Below are 17,766 nucleotides of genomic sequence, written 5' to 3'. Positions count from 1 at the left end.
CTGTGTTTTGCCATGTGAAAAGGAAGAATTCAGCCAATGCAGTCAACCATTTAAAAACATCTGAAATGCAGAATATTTTAAATGTATCTGTTCAAGCAAAATATTTCTCTCCAATGGTTAATGTGAAGGTGAGCTAGAATTTTTTCCAGATAATGTGGGCCTGCTAAACAAATGAAAAGCAAGCCTGACAGATAGTTTTAAACATTATACACCGTACAATTCTAAGAATTTTACTAATTTTACGTTAGTATATCTCTAGCAACTGCAAAAAAAAATTACTCCTGGGTTTTACAGCATAACAGCAATTCAGATTAATTTCTGGAGACACAGGACACATATCTGATCAGTCCATGTAATCCTCCTTTAACAGTCATTGAGGCTATTTATGAAAAATGGCAATCAACAACATAGATATTACAAATCATATGTTTTACTGAAACATGAAGAATATTTGCTTCCATGTAAACATATGGCTAATCATTCCTCTAAAATCTTATTGCAATATTTTATATTTCTTTTCTTGCATGTTTCTCCAGTACCTCCCAAGGAAAAGAGTCTTCCATTTTTCTGAAGGGATATTGACAGAAGTTAATTGTAAAAGAAAACTTTCTGCAAGACAGATGAATAAAGGTAACGGAGAAGATCCAAAAACTGGAAGTAGGATGGAACGCATTCAACAAGGAGTCCGGAAACGTACGCTTTTGGCAAAAAAAAAAGTGCAGAGCATAACAAAGGATGATGTTAAAAGTTATTTATTGAGGAATGCCTTTGTGCTCTTCACCGTTGTTGCTGTGATTCTTGGTGAGTAATTTGTTCAATAGGAATATTCTGTTCTCCAATGCATTTGACAATGATGATTTGCCTGGGCGATTTGCATTACAAATGAGATCCCAAATTCTTCTGCACTGATAAGAATGTTCTGACTTGGAAAGTTTTGGCTTTGACAGCTGCACGTGGAAGTTTAGGGAAGAGTCATTTTAATTATTCTTGTATTCCTAAGGAGAGTTTTGGTAAAAAAATTAGCTGTTTTATGGGTTCTTCTCTTAAAGAATCAGATGCAATAACTGAATTGAATGTTTTTAATGAAGTTTTTTCTACCAAAGCCAGCTGCAGCAAAATGCTCAGGATGTAACTTTTATTTACCTAATCTATCAAAAAATTACACCTTGCAATGACAAACAGAAGTCCTCAATGAATGAAATGAAGTGACATTTCTAAGCAAATGTATATATCAGAGCCTCAATCTTTTCTGTTTTCCCTTGATAAATGCAAATCAAACCTAAGTACAAGCTTATGCTCTCTCAGTCACTCACAATCTTACACATGCATCTTTCAGATGCAATTGGGGCAACAATGGCAATGCTACTTATTCAAAGGACTGCAAGATAGCACCTGATTAAATGCCTTTTTAGAGTATATGGAGAGGAATCCAGAACATCAAACAGCATTTAGATTTGGAATGCACCAAAATGTAAATTTAAAATTTTGCTACACATCTTGAATTTACATTAGAAAGAGAATCTTCTGAGAAAAACATACAATTTTTTAAACAAATTTTCTTTTATATAATTATGTGATCACTTTTGGTAATTTTCCTTTAACTACAGATTTTCTAAATAACAGCATATGTTTCATGAAATACCATTCTTTATAGTGTGAGCAAGAACATTATGGCTTTATGGTACTACTTTCATTTTTATTTTCTAATTAGTTCAAAATTTAAAACTATGAATCTGCTCATGAAAACCCAAATGTTAGCACTTAAAGATAAGGGTATATATCCTACACCTATGTAGGCCCTAATGTCCTTGATCATGCTGTTCCGTATAAATCTGCTTGCCATGTTTCTACAGTTTTTTTAGGAATTAAAATTTTAGGGCTTTACCTTATTGTTGCTTGATACCACATCTGCAGGGCAATTTTAATTTAATTTCAGGTTTGATGGTCTTTTTCTAGGAGACAATTACATTAATTTGCATATTGGTAAAATAAAGTACTTTGTTGCTATAACAGAAAAGTCAGTCTCTCATATTTATCAACAGCACTTGATCACAAGTGCTTTTAATTCCTAAATAAGAATTTGTTCAATGCAAACCCCCCGTTAATATCAGAGGTAAAAAATGTAGGCATTTTATCTACAATGGTCAGGAAAGGCAGAACAAATTAAGCAGGTTTTGAAACATTGTCCAACCTCAAAGGAATGCAATTCCTAGATTGTCACCTGTCTATACTGCACAAGACCCACGTGCTCTTGCAACTTTTTCACTGTCATCTAGCTCCAGTGTGAATCCCATAAATTTGGCAATGTGGGAACAGAAATGTAGGCTGGAGAAGTGTTTTTACTGTTACTGCATGTTCCAGTTAGCTTTAGATGACTAGTGACAAATGTCTGCCCACAGCTCCACTACCACCTACAGCAATGGCAGAATGCCAGTAAGGCTGGAACACAAGTTGGAGAACTAATGATAATGTGTGGCCTGGGATGAGCCGGCTGCTCCAATACTGTTCATTCTCATGAACCTATAGACATACCTGGTGTAATATGTGGAAAAATGTCTTCTCATTACTATGACAGAATATTCCAAAATTTTCTCACATTTGTTATTTGTGGTGCAGTTTTACAGTATATATATGATCAGAACAGTAAGTTCACTCTTCGTAGCTCATAAAAAGGTAAGATTTGGTTTTTTGCTGTTGTGGAAATATTCAGAAGTAGGGAACAGTTGGCTAAAGAGTTTGGAAAACACTCAGTGGTTGAACTCCATCTGTCTAGTTTGGCAAGGACTAAATTGTTATGATCTCTCAGTTGTTTGGTGATCTTTGGAAAATCAATGATGGGCATGATCCCTTTCCTAGCAGACAGTAATCAACATTGTGAAATTAACCCACCAATTAGCATCACTGGCTGTCTCATCAGAGGTGCTTGGATGTGAGCGTAGGTGGAAACAAAACTATACTCAGGCCAGAGTTGAATCATTTACAAGAAATAATGCTTAATGCTCTCTGTAATCTAAACAGACAGATGACCAGTTTTTAGGGCTGTCAGTCCAGCAATTTTCATAAAGACTAAACTTGGGAAAAGCAAAATTTTAGCTTTAAAGAGAGCAACATTTCTTCAGAAACGTTTCTTTCAGGCCTTTTTGTCAAGGGACTGACATGAAAAAGCCTATTTAATAGAGCATTTCCAATTTCTTTCTTTGTTGAGCAGGATTGATGCTGGTAGAGGTTAAGGGGATGGGATCATATGTCTTAGCCCAGTTTCAGGACTGTAGTTTATAACAAGTACTTGAGTTTGTGTCTGTGGAAACATGCACTTTGTTATGAAGTGGATAGCTGCAACATGCATTTGTTTGTGTTGCATACTGGTATTTTGCAGAGTAGATATTTTCTGGCATTTACCCTAACTTCTGCTGTTACTCTGATTTCAAACTGAATTCACTAGCTGCTACAATACAAAACCAATTAATCTTTAAAAACCTAATGATGAAGATGCAAGAAGTTATAATTCATGTTGAGAATTACTTAGCACTATTCTCCATTTCCCAAAAACTTCAAGAAAGGTCCTCCTGACTTCACATTCTGCATAGGTAGGGTCTGTCTAGCACATTGTCGTCTGTCTAGCACATTGTCATCTGTCTAGCACATCGTCATTATCATCGTTGTTGCTATTTTTAGTGCCGCTTTTTAGTGCTGCTATTTTATAAGCCGCTTTCAAGCCCTTTGAGAAACTTTGAGAAAAGCATGGTCAATAAGTGAGTTATGATGCAGTTTTTCAGATTCTTCTGGTACATCTAGAAATACTAAATTAGTTTTCTGCAGTAGATCTTGGCAAGAGTCAGTAGATGAGAACAATTATGTGAGGTGAATTTGAGAAGCTGACCACTGGTAAATTCAGAGCGTCACGATGACCAGGAGCAATTTAAGGTAGGCTAGGGGTCATGGTGGCTCATGGAAAATCTGCAGGAAGTCTTACAAACTTTGAAGTGCTAGCCAAATTACTGGCAAAATCTCAGGCAGTGCCCTCTCTCCCACGCTACTTAGCTCCATCATCCTGTCCCCAAAATGCCTTCCTTTCAGAGACCCTTCCTTCAGCGGACTGTCTTGATTCTCTGCTACTTACCTCCCGTTTTCCAAAAATGCCACAGGAGTCCAGACTTTACTCTGGCAGGACTCCTAAATGCCAAAGAATCTCCTGTGGATTCTGAACTTGTACTGAAGTAAAGATCGAGACACACAGAGCTGCTGAGGAGAGATCCTGAGAACCTGTTCAGGGAGAAATAGTTTTAACTGAGGGGCTCAGTGAAGTAAAGGGAGGTTGTGGAGCAAGTACTGTAAAAAGCAGTTTCTGCATAGTTATGAAGCCATTATAACTCCAAATCATTAGCTAAAATCCTCTTTACACTGCTGAAGTTATATGCTGCAGTTGTCCACTGGGACATTCAAGGGGCACGAGATGGATCCAGTTCTGTTTTCTGGCTACCTGTCCACCGAAGGGAGTCCAGGACTGGCTGTGTCATTGAACCCAGTCTTCTGTAATTGTGGGCAATCTCACAATGGATGTGAAATGGAGCTAGGCCCATACAACATCTGTTCCTCAACAGCATGCACAGTATATAAGATTCCAAAACTTTCCAACATATTTATAAAAAAACCTAGTTAAAAGTACAGGAAGAAGACAGGAGAGATGAAGGCATTGCCAATGTCCCTGCGTCCCTGAAAAAAGTAAAGAGTTAAATAAAGCCTGCAGATGTTCCTTCATAATAGACAAGGCAAAAACCCCACAAAACCCCTAAAATATCTGAACAGTGAAAAGCTGTGCAGAGTAGCAGATTCTCCTATCTCAACACACTCCTCATCTGAACAATAGTTTAAAATGAGTCCTAAGAGGTACAAGTCTGTAATTCACAGGTAGACAGAATCCTGGATAAAGCCCACAAAAAAGACAAGTCTCTTGTGTGTTGAAGTAACACCTTTTCTGCTACTGGTAGATCATCTGTATCCACTGAAGACTGAGGCTGACATACCCAGAGAAGGGTATTTGACCCCATTACACACTGACAATGAACACCATGAGAGTGCCTAAGGCACTCTAAGGTAACATTTGCATGAGAACAAAGCAAAGATCCATCACTATAGGAGAAACAGCTGTGGGAGGTGAGTCCTATGTGAGATAATATGTTAAAACATAAAGAGAGAAATGTGATACCATACAAAAGATTAATATATATACAAGAAAATCAAGACAGTTTGGGGACAGCTAAATTGAAATTAATTCTATTTATGCTGAACTCAGAAGCTGCCTCTGTCCCAATGCTCTCCTAAAGAACCTGCCCAGCACAATTGCTTTCTCACTGAGTGACAAAACCTTCCTAAGTAATATTCCAAAAAAATTGCTAAGCAAAACCTTAATTCTTTTTGAAGTTAAGAAATAGTTATAATTTTGGGAAAAAAACATAAACAGACACTGTAAGATTCAGAGCAACATTTAAAAATTCAAAGGAGATAATCCTTTTCAAAAAGGAGAAAAAGTATAGAAATACAAAGAAATACAGAAAATAGAGAAATATAGAAATACAAAGAACTTTAATTCTGCTATTAAGTAGCCAGTAATAAAAGTCAGACTGCAAAATATGAACAGTACACTAGTTTAACAGTTACTTGCAAAATAAAATTATGTAAATTTATTATCACAATCTTAATTTCGTATCATACACTCTGGTGTTACTGAAATAAAACAGCACTGGTTGTTGGACTGCCATACATGGCACACAGTAACAACAATAAACTTGGCTACTTTGTGAACCACAATTGTACATTTCAGAGACAGCAGCTGTGCATATATGCACAGTAAAGATACAAAATGTGCTAAATATAGCCTTACTACCGTCTTATTTGCTCTAAATTGTCAAATCAGTGGACTTGCAAAGTAGTGCTCAAAAGTGGTACATCTGAATGGTCATAAAATGATCCAGAGAAACATACATTCACTGCACTCTGCATACACCTTGTGAAAAGGAAGGTGAGATTCTCAAAACATTCTCAAGAAATTAAATTTAAATTTATTTATGTAATACACTTCTTACAAAGCAGATTTCAAGGCTATCCTGGGTGGAATGCAGGACACTAACCGCATGAGACATTTAAGATGTTTACATGGTTTCTCAGAGATTTTACAAGAAAATTCCCTGAATGCCAGTAGAATATGGCAATCATGCTATCAAAAGATATCTTACAACAGAAACAGTAGTCATCTCAAAGTCTGTCAAGAAAATTTTGTGTTGAGCATCAAAGGGGACTGAAAAGACATTTCAGCATCAAATGAACTAGTACTAGGGCTTGCCAGTCCTTTCCACTTTTCAGCAGGCGTGCACTGTAGTCACTATGATGACTGCAAAGCAGTACAAAATCATAAGCAAGGTGCCAATGATTTGTATGCTGAGCAAATGTTTAATGTTGTTATATCCTTACTAGCACCCTAGCTATTGTAAAGCTAGAATGAGTTGTCACCTGCACTGGAATGCTTTTGAGTTGGCCACAATGAAGGTGTAGCTGAAGATGGCATGTTCAGTTGTTTACAAATTCCTGAAACTTTCATTCATGTGGCTTAAATTTTGCACATAACTTGTTGAAATAACCAGGCATCTAAGAGTTTCCGGGGATTTTATGATACTGAAGAAAAAATATTTTTATAAAATACTTATCTTTTTAGGTGAATCAGACAAAGTGCATTTGAAAAACCATACAAAAAAATCCAGTATTAAAGAGAGGTAAATAAAGAAATTAGATCTTCTAGATGTTAATAAGGCTGCTAAAAAAGTAAGATATAACCACAGGCATTGTGATAATTTGTACTGTAGCATTGACTTCTAGATTAGCAGCTGAGATATTGACTTTTTTTTTTTTTCACACCTTGTTAAAAAAATCTGATACTCTGGAACCACCAACTGCATAAAATAATCCATGCAGTCACATTTGTTGTCTATATCCTCTGTCCATCCTCCCAATTCCTTTCATTTACTGTGCATTCCCTTCAGATTTTGTATTGCATTCACGTTCAGATTACAACTCAGCTTCTTTGGGATTTAGCATATTTTGTCATATATTTGTTTCTCAGCATATTACAGCTCAGTTCAACCTGGAGCTTTGGAGCAATAAGGCAATGCCAGAGATAAATAAAAAAAAATAGTAAGGACCTAAGAGATTTCTTCCTCCCATACTAATTTCTCCAACTGTGTTGTTCATAGAATATGCTATGGTGTCTACAACATATATTAGAAAACAACTAGGGCCCTGACCAAAGAGTTTTAAATTAGTCATTGATACAACAAAAAATAGAGGGTATGGAATAGGGACGAAACTATGGAAAACAGGCAAAGAAAAAATGGAAGTTATTCTAGAGAAATTTTACTAAGAGCTGAATTATTTCATTTATTATGTTAACCCATTTCAGACTTGAAGTTGTATTGACACTGTCGTTTTAATCAACAGGATGAAACCACAGGATGTGTAACTTTTTAAAATCCATACAAAAGAAATTTATTTTGATGATAGATTTTATAAAGCATTTTTTAACAAAAGAGGAACATAATAGGTCCAGTGAACTGTACAACGGTGAAAAGCAAAACAGTTAAAAGCAGGAAAAGAGGCAAAGAAAACCAGAAGGATAACAGGAGAATCAGGAGGATAATAAAGTGTTACTGTTAATCATATCATATCTTGTGGTTGTTCTCCCATGTCCTTTCTCTTAGCAGCAGTTATAGCCACCTTTTGAATTCTTGTTCAATTCTGTACATTGAAGAAATGCATTTTCTTGCTTGAAATTTGACATGTCTATGTATTTTCTATTGGCATGGATAGAAGATCATACATGGAAATCAGCTTGATGGTTACAAAGTATGTGCTTGGTTTTCATCATTTACTGTAACTTGGCAAAACTGAAAATTCATTTATTCAAAAAAAGTCTATAAAAGATGGGGCTTAAGTGTTAAGCATTGTTTACAGTGGAACATAAGCTGGTCCCTCAATCTGGCTCTATTAAATGCTCTGGTTTTACTATTCACAAGGACTAAATTTAAAAAAAAGAATAAAATTGCCTTTGTATTAATATAGCAGGACCATTAATCAGGGAATTACTGGGAGTAGTAACCAAAGGCAGTTGATAAATAAGGCTACTGCATACATTTTGATGTCTTTTAAAACAATTTTGACTTGGGAATACATACATTAAACAAACATGGATGTACAATCTAGTCCTTCAAAGCCTAAAACGTAAGCAAAGGAAGCTGCATGTGGAATCCAAATCTCAGAGCTGGGTGTCTTTTTAGTGCATGAGCGAGAGCTAGAAGACTCAAAAGAGTAACCCCACAAGTCCACAAGCTAAGCATATAACTGCCTAAAATTTGCCAGGAAGAAAAAAAAACAAAACAACAAACAAACAGGTTTGCATTCCTACTCCCACTCATTTCTGAGTGAGTCAGGACCATGCCAGATATTTTCATCCAGTCAAGATCCAGACGCACAAGAGCCCTCATCTTGGGAATGGTGTCAGCAGTGCTTAAGGAATTGGCTTACTCTTTTCCTTTCAAAAGGCAAGTTACAGGAGGATGCAATTCCACCATTCCTTTCAAAGTTGTGTCATCAGGCAGAAGGAAATGCAAGACTTCTAAAGGCAAAATATGCCAAGAGAGCAAAGGGCGGTGTGATGTTTTAACCTAATGACTAAAATACTCATCTATAACAGGGAGCCCCAGGTTGTGAAATAATCCTTTGAACAAGAACAGGAGCACAGGGCATCCCAAATCCAGGTGATTCTCTGCATGCATGTGTCAGTCATCTTCAGTTTCTAGATCCCCAGGACTTAGCCTAGAATTAGGCATATAGATGTTTAGGTCATGGCAATTCTGAGAAAAACACAAGCAGAACAGTGAGAAGTGAGGGGTCTTCCCAAACAAGTGGAGAAGTGCCCATTAACTTTATAGATTTCCAGAACTAAGCTTTTTTATCTAGAGGGACTTCGAAGGTCACAATTTGGACTCAGGTACTTACTATGTAATTATCATTCCAGGTGCACGTTTCCCTTTGCCATTTTTGTGACCTTTAAGATAGGGAAATTCTGCCATTCTGAATAACACCTAACAGTGAGAAGAGAGGTATCATAACCTATATGGAGGCTACTAAATTAATCCTCTATGCTATAACATATCCTTCAGATGAGTTAACTCACAAGAAGTTAGGCATGAGACCTCTTTTTAATCAACTGAAATAAAACACTTTTGGAAATTGATGTGTTGAAAGAGGCTGTTGACCAGTAAATTAAATAGATGGAAGGTTCTAGTTATGAATAGTTTCTCAGTGATATTGAGGTTTTTAGGGATGAAGTGACTCAACTAACAAAATCACACAGCAAGGGGCTCAAAGCATCCTAGCTATCTTTATCATGATTCCATAAATTTCAGTCATGAACCTGATTTCCTTATTGAACGAGTTCACTGAATGATAAATCAAACACAAATAAAGAATTCCGGTAATGCTTACACCTGATATGGCAAAAGTCTTGTATTCTACAACAGGAAATGCTTCCGTTCAGTCTGTCCAGGTTGTTTGCATGTGTCAGCAAAATACTGGATGAAAAAAGATTCTTTAAAATCATTTAACAAAGTCTGCCATGTGAGCTATGTTCCATGACCCAAACAGTTCTGGCATCGGCATATCTTGACTCAACAAAATACTCCTCAGTGGCAAACATCTCAGTTACAGATTTAGACTATCAGCACTAAGCTAAATTAACAGGTGGTTTTGTAGGAATGAAAAGTTGGACTAGCTCCACAGAGATTATGAATGCGTAAACTTGAATGTCCCACAAATGAGGGTGTAAAACTGCATATCAAGGAAGCCAAGCCTACAATGAACTGTTTTGTAGTGTATGTCTAGGGTGGAATTAAAAGAACAAATAAAGGCAACTATCAATGTCTAACCTCAGGCTCTCTGTTAAACTACGCTAGAAGTTCTTCAGAGTAGAGCTCTGTTTTCTGAGCATGTTTGCACAAAGTTCTTGGCACTGAGGGATCTCAGTCTCATTGACTGCAATTCCTCAGTGTTACTATACTGTAAAAAAGACAAAATAATACAGATCAGCAGCTGAAACTGTAGTAGAGAAAAACAGAATTCGGTGCTGTTAAGGACTATGTCAGTTTCCAGCTGAGGAAAAACAGGAAAGAAAGAAACATAAAGGTAAGAAAGGAACTATGTAAACTTTAAAAAAGCAGCTTTCTTATCTATTGGGAACTATTCTTTACGCGAGTAAAAACATTAATATTAGTCAAGAAGGTGAAGCAGCAAAGTAAAGCCAGGCATGAAAAAAACAGTTATTGCAGTAACTTTGTAAAGCACTGAGTACCATAATTCTAAATAATACTTCACAAAATACAAGCTGGCATATATTGTGAATGCCTGATCTTTTTTATTTGCATAGTAAGAGAGAATCCCTGAATTTTGGTAGAATTATTTGTTATTTATTGCATCAAAAGTATTTTTTCTATAGCTCAGAGATTAATAAGAGTACATAAACTAGTAGTTTGTCTTTCAATAAAGTCTTTTGTCTGAGGATGAATGTCCCTATTCCATAAAGAACAGTCTGCTTCAGTGCCAGCAGTGAAAACTCTTCTTCATTCCAAATCCTCTACAAATGCCCTGCAATTGCTTGTCTTATAAATAACAACAAAAGAGAAATCAAAGATGATAAATAAATACAGAAACAGTTCAAGGAAAACAAGGAAAAAAATTAAGAAAAAACTGGAAGGCAAACAGAGAAGCAGAAGTTGAATAAAAAGAGAACAATCTTTTGGGCATGTTATCAAAAGAAGAAAATTACCTCCTAATTGGGGAAGAAGGGCAAATGAACCAAATAACTAGAGAGAGAAGGGACAAAATGTATGAGTGTAACACTGGAGCCAAGCCAAGAAGGACAGATTTCAGTGATTTTTTTAAAAACTTTTTAACAGCATTCAGATGTTGTTACATCCTCAGATTTGGTATAAGAAATGTCCTGGTTTAGGCAGTACCTCATAAAACAATGATTTTACTCATTCCTTAGTTACATCAGTTCTTCCTTACAGCTTCAGACTCCCCATTCCAATTGTATGCCTCTGTCTACAAAATCCAAGAAGGAGCTGCTGTGTCTGCAAGTAAAGGCAATATGCAAGTGCCCAGCTATAGCTATAAAGGTGTTTCAAGAGTTCAGGCACCTCCAGAGTTAGGCAGTGGCAGGCAGAGGTTTTGAGTGTCTTAATTTTGAGCTGTGAATTAAGTCCCTATGTATCTATGTTAATCTAGCTCTAAATGCCCATAAAATACATTAATATTATAAAATACCTCTGGATCTCTGCAAATTGTAACTGAATAGTGATGTCAGAAGTCTGGTGTGATTTTTTTGGAAGGTAATATCTCTCACTGGATAAAGCAAATCTTCAGGGTCAGGTTCAGGAGGCAGGTGTCCCTGATGCATAGTGACTGCAGCACTGCAGCTCTGTCCCTCCTCAGTATAGTTGACAGCACCATGGCGCTCTCGTGACCCCTGAGCAAAGGTAACAGACTGACTTCTTTTTTTTTAACAACTCTTTGACATCAATGTAAGTCTTACTTCACTATACATTTGCTTTTCTCTGGACATGTCTCTTTTTACAGCCTTAGAATTCTGTCCAGGTGGAATTGGAGGCTTTTTTGCCTGATGTTTTCTGATCTTTCACAGCTTAATTGAGGCAGGAGTTTCAGACAAATTGCTTGATGTCTGGAAGTCTCGGAGAGCCCCAGGGTGTGTATGTGCATGCACAGTAGACTCCGTAGCATGTGGGCAATGACTTCAGCACTCCCAGAAAGTGCCAGGCCTGCCACAAATCAGTACATGCCATCCAGAACTACCATGGGTAGTCCATTTGTGCACAATAAGCATAGTGCATCCTGAGTGAAGTAGATATGTGTTTTATATACAGATAAACCAGGTAGTTCATTCTTCCCAACAGAATTAAGTCAAGAAATTGCAAGGTATCACTTCGCTGCTAGAACCGTCCCATAGCACAACATATCATATCACTGGAATCTTCTGAATACCAATCATGTCTAGGATATCTAGCTCTTCTACGGTACTTCTCCCGTGACTCCCCTCATGATATATCTCAAGCAAAGGAGAGGTAGCTATTTGTGTCCAAATTAACCCATATTCCACTTTAATATAGCCACCTATAAAAGCTATTTGGAGCACAGGTCCTTAAGTTCTCTAGTGCACTGGCATCATCCAGTTAAAAGAGAAGGAACATACCACACAAAAATATATACACCTATACCTGTGAGATTCTCTGCTGGGTCTCTGTCAGATGAGAGCTGTAGAGGAATAACAGCTAATAGTTTATTAAGTCAATTGATACTTGGTCTTCTTCAGGTCTGAAACAGGGAACAAAGTTCATGTGGAAAACATTTGCTCTAAATTCAGCCCCAGAAGAAAAGAATTAAAGAATTTTAAGCTAGCTGTTAGCTCCAAATCTGGATTGCCATAGGAAGAGTAACTAGTTGCCTAAGGGTATGTTTCTGTGATTGATTAAGCCAGTCCTACCTCTGTCTCTGGCTGCATATTTCCAGCCCCAAATGTTTGCTTTCCTCCCTTGCCATCACACCAGCACCACCATCATCTAGCACAGCGGTAAACCTGTCCAGGGAACTAATCTGGCAGAAAACTAATCCAGTAAAAAATAGTTCCTCCCAGATGAGCTCATCTCAGTATCTGACAAGTACAAGTGCATTGAAGTAAGGACTTTGGGTTTCTCTAGTTTGGAAAAAAGGAGGCTGAGGGGCGACCTCATTGCTCTCTACAGCTTCCTGAGGAGGGGACATGGAGAGGGAGGTGCTGAGCTCTTCCCCCTGGTATCCAGTGATAGGACGCATGGGAATGGTTCAAAGCTGCGCCAGGGGAGGTTTAGACTGGACATTAGGAAGCATTTCTTTACTGAGAGGGTGGTCAAACACTGGAACAGGCTTCCTAGAGAGGTGGTCGATGCCCCAAGCCTGTCAGTGTTAGATGCATTTGGACAATGCCCTTAATGACATGGTTTAACTTTTGGTCAGCCCTGAAGTTGTCAGGCATTTGGACTAGATGGTTGTTGTAGGTCCCTTCCAAAGGAAAATATTCTATTCTATTCTATAAAAAAGATCAGCTTAAATTGTATTCTCTTCCTGGCTGTAGCAGTTTGGTGCTCTCCACAGCATTATCCCCCTCAGTTTGATGCCATACATGCCCTTCCTTACCTTAGTTATTTGCCTACCACAGGACTTGGACAAAAGAACCTGTAGCTGTCTCTCCTGAACCAAGCACATTTCTCATTTTTCGGAATGAGAAATGAAGACCATAAAGGCTTTTTAGGTTATCCCATCAAATATACTTTGTGTGAAGGACCTTTAAAGAGGGTCATAGTCTCACACTTTTAGGATAAAGAAGGTCAAAGAGATGTAATAAGGCTCAAATGCTTACGAGCATGAACTCTGCTGCGGTCCTAAATTATGTGAATTTAAAAAGTAACTAGTTAGATACTAAACAATAATTAGCATAATAAGACCTAACCTTTAAGATAAAATTAGTAAAAGTAACAAAACAATCACAAAAAAAATTCTGCTGCAGTATTTAGATATTGAATATTTCAGTTAGGTACCTAGTATTCAACAAAGTGGTTTCGAAGGGAACATACCTCCCTACCTACATAAGGAAAATCAGAAAGTAAGGAAAGAGCAGGTGATATACAAGGGGGGTGAGGGTGGGGGGGAAGGTTCAATATAAAATTATGGAAACAAAAAGATGCAAATCAAAAGCATGCAAGTGAATTGGTAAGTCTCTGGTTCTTGTGGCAAGAAAGAAAGAGATTAAAAATGATTGTGATTTTGTCAGCAACTTGAAGTATTATCACTAGAGAAGTTATTTACCTGTTTGTCTCAAGTAAATACATCTGCAGCCTTATCTGAAACTGGTTGTTAGAAGAAAGGTGCCAGAACAAAATGGTAAATTAAGCAGAAGCAAATGACCCAAAGAACAAAAGCATTCATTCCAGAGCTCTGCAGGAACATAAGAATGAAATGGCTGTGCAGCTAACAAAAATATACAGTGTCCCATTAAACTGGTAGGAGCCTGATTCTCTTACTGGCTCTAGCCCAATTTCTGTTATAGAACAAAATGTTATTTGCTTGCGGGTTACAAGGTTTTCTGGAAAAGCGCTATTAACAGCTATTGCTTTAGTGCACCGTTCTACCTAGTTTAAGGTATTCTTTTCCAGTTATTATCAAGTTTTCTATTTCCTTCTGGAAAAGAAAAAGTAAGTCTGTACCTCATCTATTAAAGAAAAGAATATTGATGTGGACCGCATTTAACAGTGTTTTGAGATTTACTGGTAAAAAGCAGAAGTGTATGTAACTCTTATTGGTGTGTTCTGTTTGAACTGGCAAGCACTAATATGGAAAAGGCAACTCTTGCACTGTCATGAATATACCACCTAGTAATTTCCTCTTGAAATATGCTTGAGTGATTTTTGATCAATTAAAAAGTAATACTGCTAGATTTTCTAGTTTCTGCATGAAAATACAGTAGAGAGCATGAACTTTTAAAAAAATGGTAACTCCAAATAATGGTACACTCCTAATTTCTTTGTGTTTCTGAGATAAGATAGAGACCAGAAGCTCATAAGGATTAATTTTAAAAATTGAGACTTTCCTTATTTAACAAAACCACTGCTATTGTTCACTTAAAAAACATCATGCCAATTAGAAAATTCCTTATTCTTTTAAAATTATGAATTATTTGAAGTAGTGAAAAAAATAATCCTCTCTCTTTATTAAATTTTTATATCTAATTATTCTAAGTAGGCCAAGGAGAAGGATAGACTTAAGCTTCCCTAAAGTTCTTGACTGAGCGTTTAGATCTGAGTAAAGCCCCATCTCTCATCTTCTAAGAGTTATAGTTCTTTTTTTTTACTGATGTGGTGTTTAAACCAATGTGTAGGTGTGCAACCTATTTCATCTATGCAACACAAAGAATCATGTGAAACAGCTTTCTACCATTGTGAGACCAAGGCATTTTGTAATACAATTAAGAACTTCATTTTCTCCATGGAGGATTTTAAAGTTCATTTTCAAATTCAATTTAGGAAATTATATATAAGTTGATGATACTCTGGTAGATTACTACAACAATTTTTTTTAAAAAAACCTATCAAACAAAAAAGAAGAATCATCTCCATAACAAATCTGTTTCTAAAAAAACAGTATTACAAAAGTATTAACTTTTGTTTTGCTACTTCAGATCCTGATTTTAATGCTCACTTCATCACACTTTCATGTTAATCCATTTAAGAAATTTTATACAGACTGTTGTCTGTTTCTTAGCAATTACAGGTATACCCATAGTTTTTAAAGCCTGACATGAAGACTTTATTATTTCCTTTCTAGTACTGCAGCCTAGAAGTGAAAACTTTAGGTCATTCATCAATGTCTTCCTATCTTAGGAATAAGCAGTCCCAAATCATATCTGCCATTTTTGCCATTTCCATCCCATTCCCATCACTGCCAGAATTATTTTCACCTTCTGCTCCTTTCAGGTTTTAAATCCTCTCTTCACTGTATTCATACAGATTGAATTTTATTTTTAACATCTACATTTGTATAAAAATGCAATAAAATGGTTTAGTTCAAGGATTGTTCTGATTGTCATCAGGATTATCTGCAAATCAAGTTTTCCATAAATTTGACTATATCACTGACAAGAACACCTCAAAAATCTTTTTATAACTCTAATCTGATTTGCTTCTTCATTATGAACATTCAGCAATATGGTTCTGTTATAGAACTATACACATGTATAGAATTCAGCTCCTTAACTTAAACAAGCACTACTGATTTTTGTCCAGAAAAAGCCTAACAAATTCTGTCGAGAAATCTACTCTTCCCTGCAGTGCAGAAATGGTACACCATTTACCATTTGAGAAGTCAGGCTCTGATAGCGTTGATTAGTTGTTCTTTTCTGTTACAAAGGGTAGACAGAAACCTGCACAACAGGTTGTGGGAGCTTGTTTCACACAAGGCTTTGTTTCATTACAATTTTCAGAATTAATCAGAAAGTTGAAACTTTTTCTGAGAAAGGCCAGCTCCAGTATTTAATCTTCTCAGGCTTGATCATGGAGGGTACTAAGCACTACAACTCTTACCACACACACAGATGTGGACGGTTGTTGAAATACCGCACATTTTCCAAAGGTTTAGTACCTCCTACCAGGTCTTACTTCCTGATTTTATTTTGATACTTTGTCATTGTGTCTATCTTTAAATCATCATTGTATGCTGTTATCTCACTATTTAAAACCTGTGAATGTTGGTTCTGAGAAGTGAATTCAAAGAAGTGAAAGCTACCTTGCCAAGTTTGACTTTTCTCTTTCAAGTTCATAATTTTTGTTAGTAAAACTTTGTCAGACAGGATGTAATACCCAGTATCTAGGTATTTAAACTCAGAACAGAAAATAGTTTAATCTCCATGTATTCTAAAATCAAGAGAGACTGGTGAAATCATGCTGTTCTGTTTTCATTACCACAGACGACAACGAGGAAATAATTTCTTAAATTCCTTCTTGCACTGCTAAGATCACTATGTTAACACAATTTTCAGAAACATCTGTGAAGCAACTACTACTATACCTATTTTACAAGCAGGGAAACTGAGTCAGAGAAAGGTTCTTATGGCTTAGGCATGACTGCATATAAATTAATAGCAGTGTTAATATTAAGGCTGAAGAATTAGTAACTATTGGGTGTTGACCCAGTTCACCAGAATACGCTACCAGGGCACATTTTTTCCACGTTGCAGAAATTATTTTTGTAAATTGCAGTGCTGGGCAACCCTGTAATTATGCACAGAGCACTTTAGGACCAAAAAAACAGTAATTTTTGGCTCAACAGGTTTACATGGAGCTTCAGAAACTTACTCTCACTACCAATAATATTCATTCAAACAGCCATCTACTCAGGCCCTGATTCTCTCTCAGGCCACTTTGTACTGCTTGGACAGTAGTGGACCAGATAATCAAGCCTTTATAGTATAGCGTAAGGACTAGTTCTTATAGCAGCCCCAGAAACCCTTACTAACTTCAGTGAGGCTTTCTACTAGTGCAGAGATTAATTCATGTGGAACTAATTGCAGGACTGTGGCCTAAGTAAGAAACTGGTCTAGCTCTATTTGCTTGTTATCCAGTTGTCAAAATGTAGTGCTCATTAAGTGCAGAAACAAAGGGTCCAGATGGATTCTTTATATCTGAGAAATGTGTTTCCCATATAAAAAGAAAATAATCAGTAACACTGCAGTGGAATTTAAAATCTTATTGAAAAGAAGGGAAACTCTACAGCAGGTCTTTTAATCAAGAATAATTCAGAGGCTCTTCCTCTATGCAGTTTATGATCTACTTTTACCTAAAAAAATAATTTATGCAAAATGCACTTTGACTACCTGAGTCTATAGAACATGAATAGACTAAAACAAATGCCTTCTAGTCCCACCGCTCTCTTCCATAGCGTGAACTCCATGCTTGGTTCCAATTGTGCTCTAATCACTTTTTTGCCATCCTGTAACACTGAGATTTTCTGACCTACACAAGACATTTCTGGACTCCTCTAACTTAACCAACCTGATGAAGTCCCTAACAGCATGATCAGATAGACAGGGGTCACTAACATGAGAGTTATAGCTGTTTC

The 17,766-nt window shown here is 36.7% G+C and overlaps 1 protein-coding gene across 4 annotated transcripts in view; it reads left to right on the top strand.

Annotated features, from left to right (window-relative positions):
* The first annotated feature begins 620 nt into the window (after nt 1-620).
* SLC1A3 (solute carrier family 1 (glial high affinity glutamate transporter), member 3) overlaps nt 621-17,766 on the top strand; it is a 67,737-nt gene continuing 50,591 nt past the window's right edge. For all 4 annotated transcript variants that reach the window (XM_009329443.1, XM_009329444.1, XM_009329440.1 and 1 more), the window contains exon 1: nt 621-801. In XM_009329443.1, the coding sequence (XP_009327718.1) occupies nt 621-801 (181 nt within the window). The remainder of the gene's footprint in view (nt 802-17,766) is intronic.

Source organism: Pygoscelis adeliae, unplaced genomic scaffold (assembly GCF_000699105.1).
Source record: "Pygoscelis adeliae isolate BGI_AS28 unplaced genomic scaffold, ASM69910v1 Scaffold47, whole genome shotgun sequence".
In the NCBI taxonomy this organism is placed as follows: domain Eukaryota; kingdom Metazoa; phylum Chordata; class Aves; order Sphenisciformes; family Spheniscidae; genus Pygoscelis; species Pygoscelis adeliae.
The sequence above is the reverse complement of the archived record's forward strand: the minus strand, read 5'-3'. Positions and strand labels throughout refer to the sequence as shown.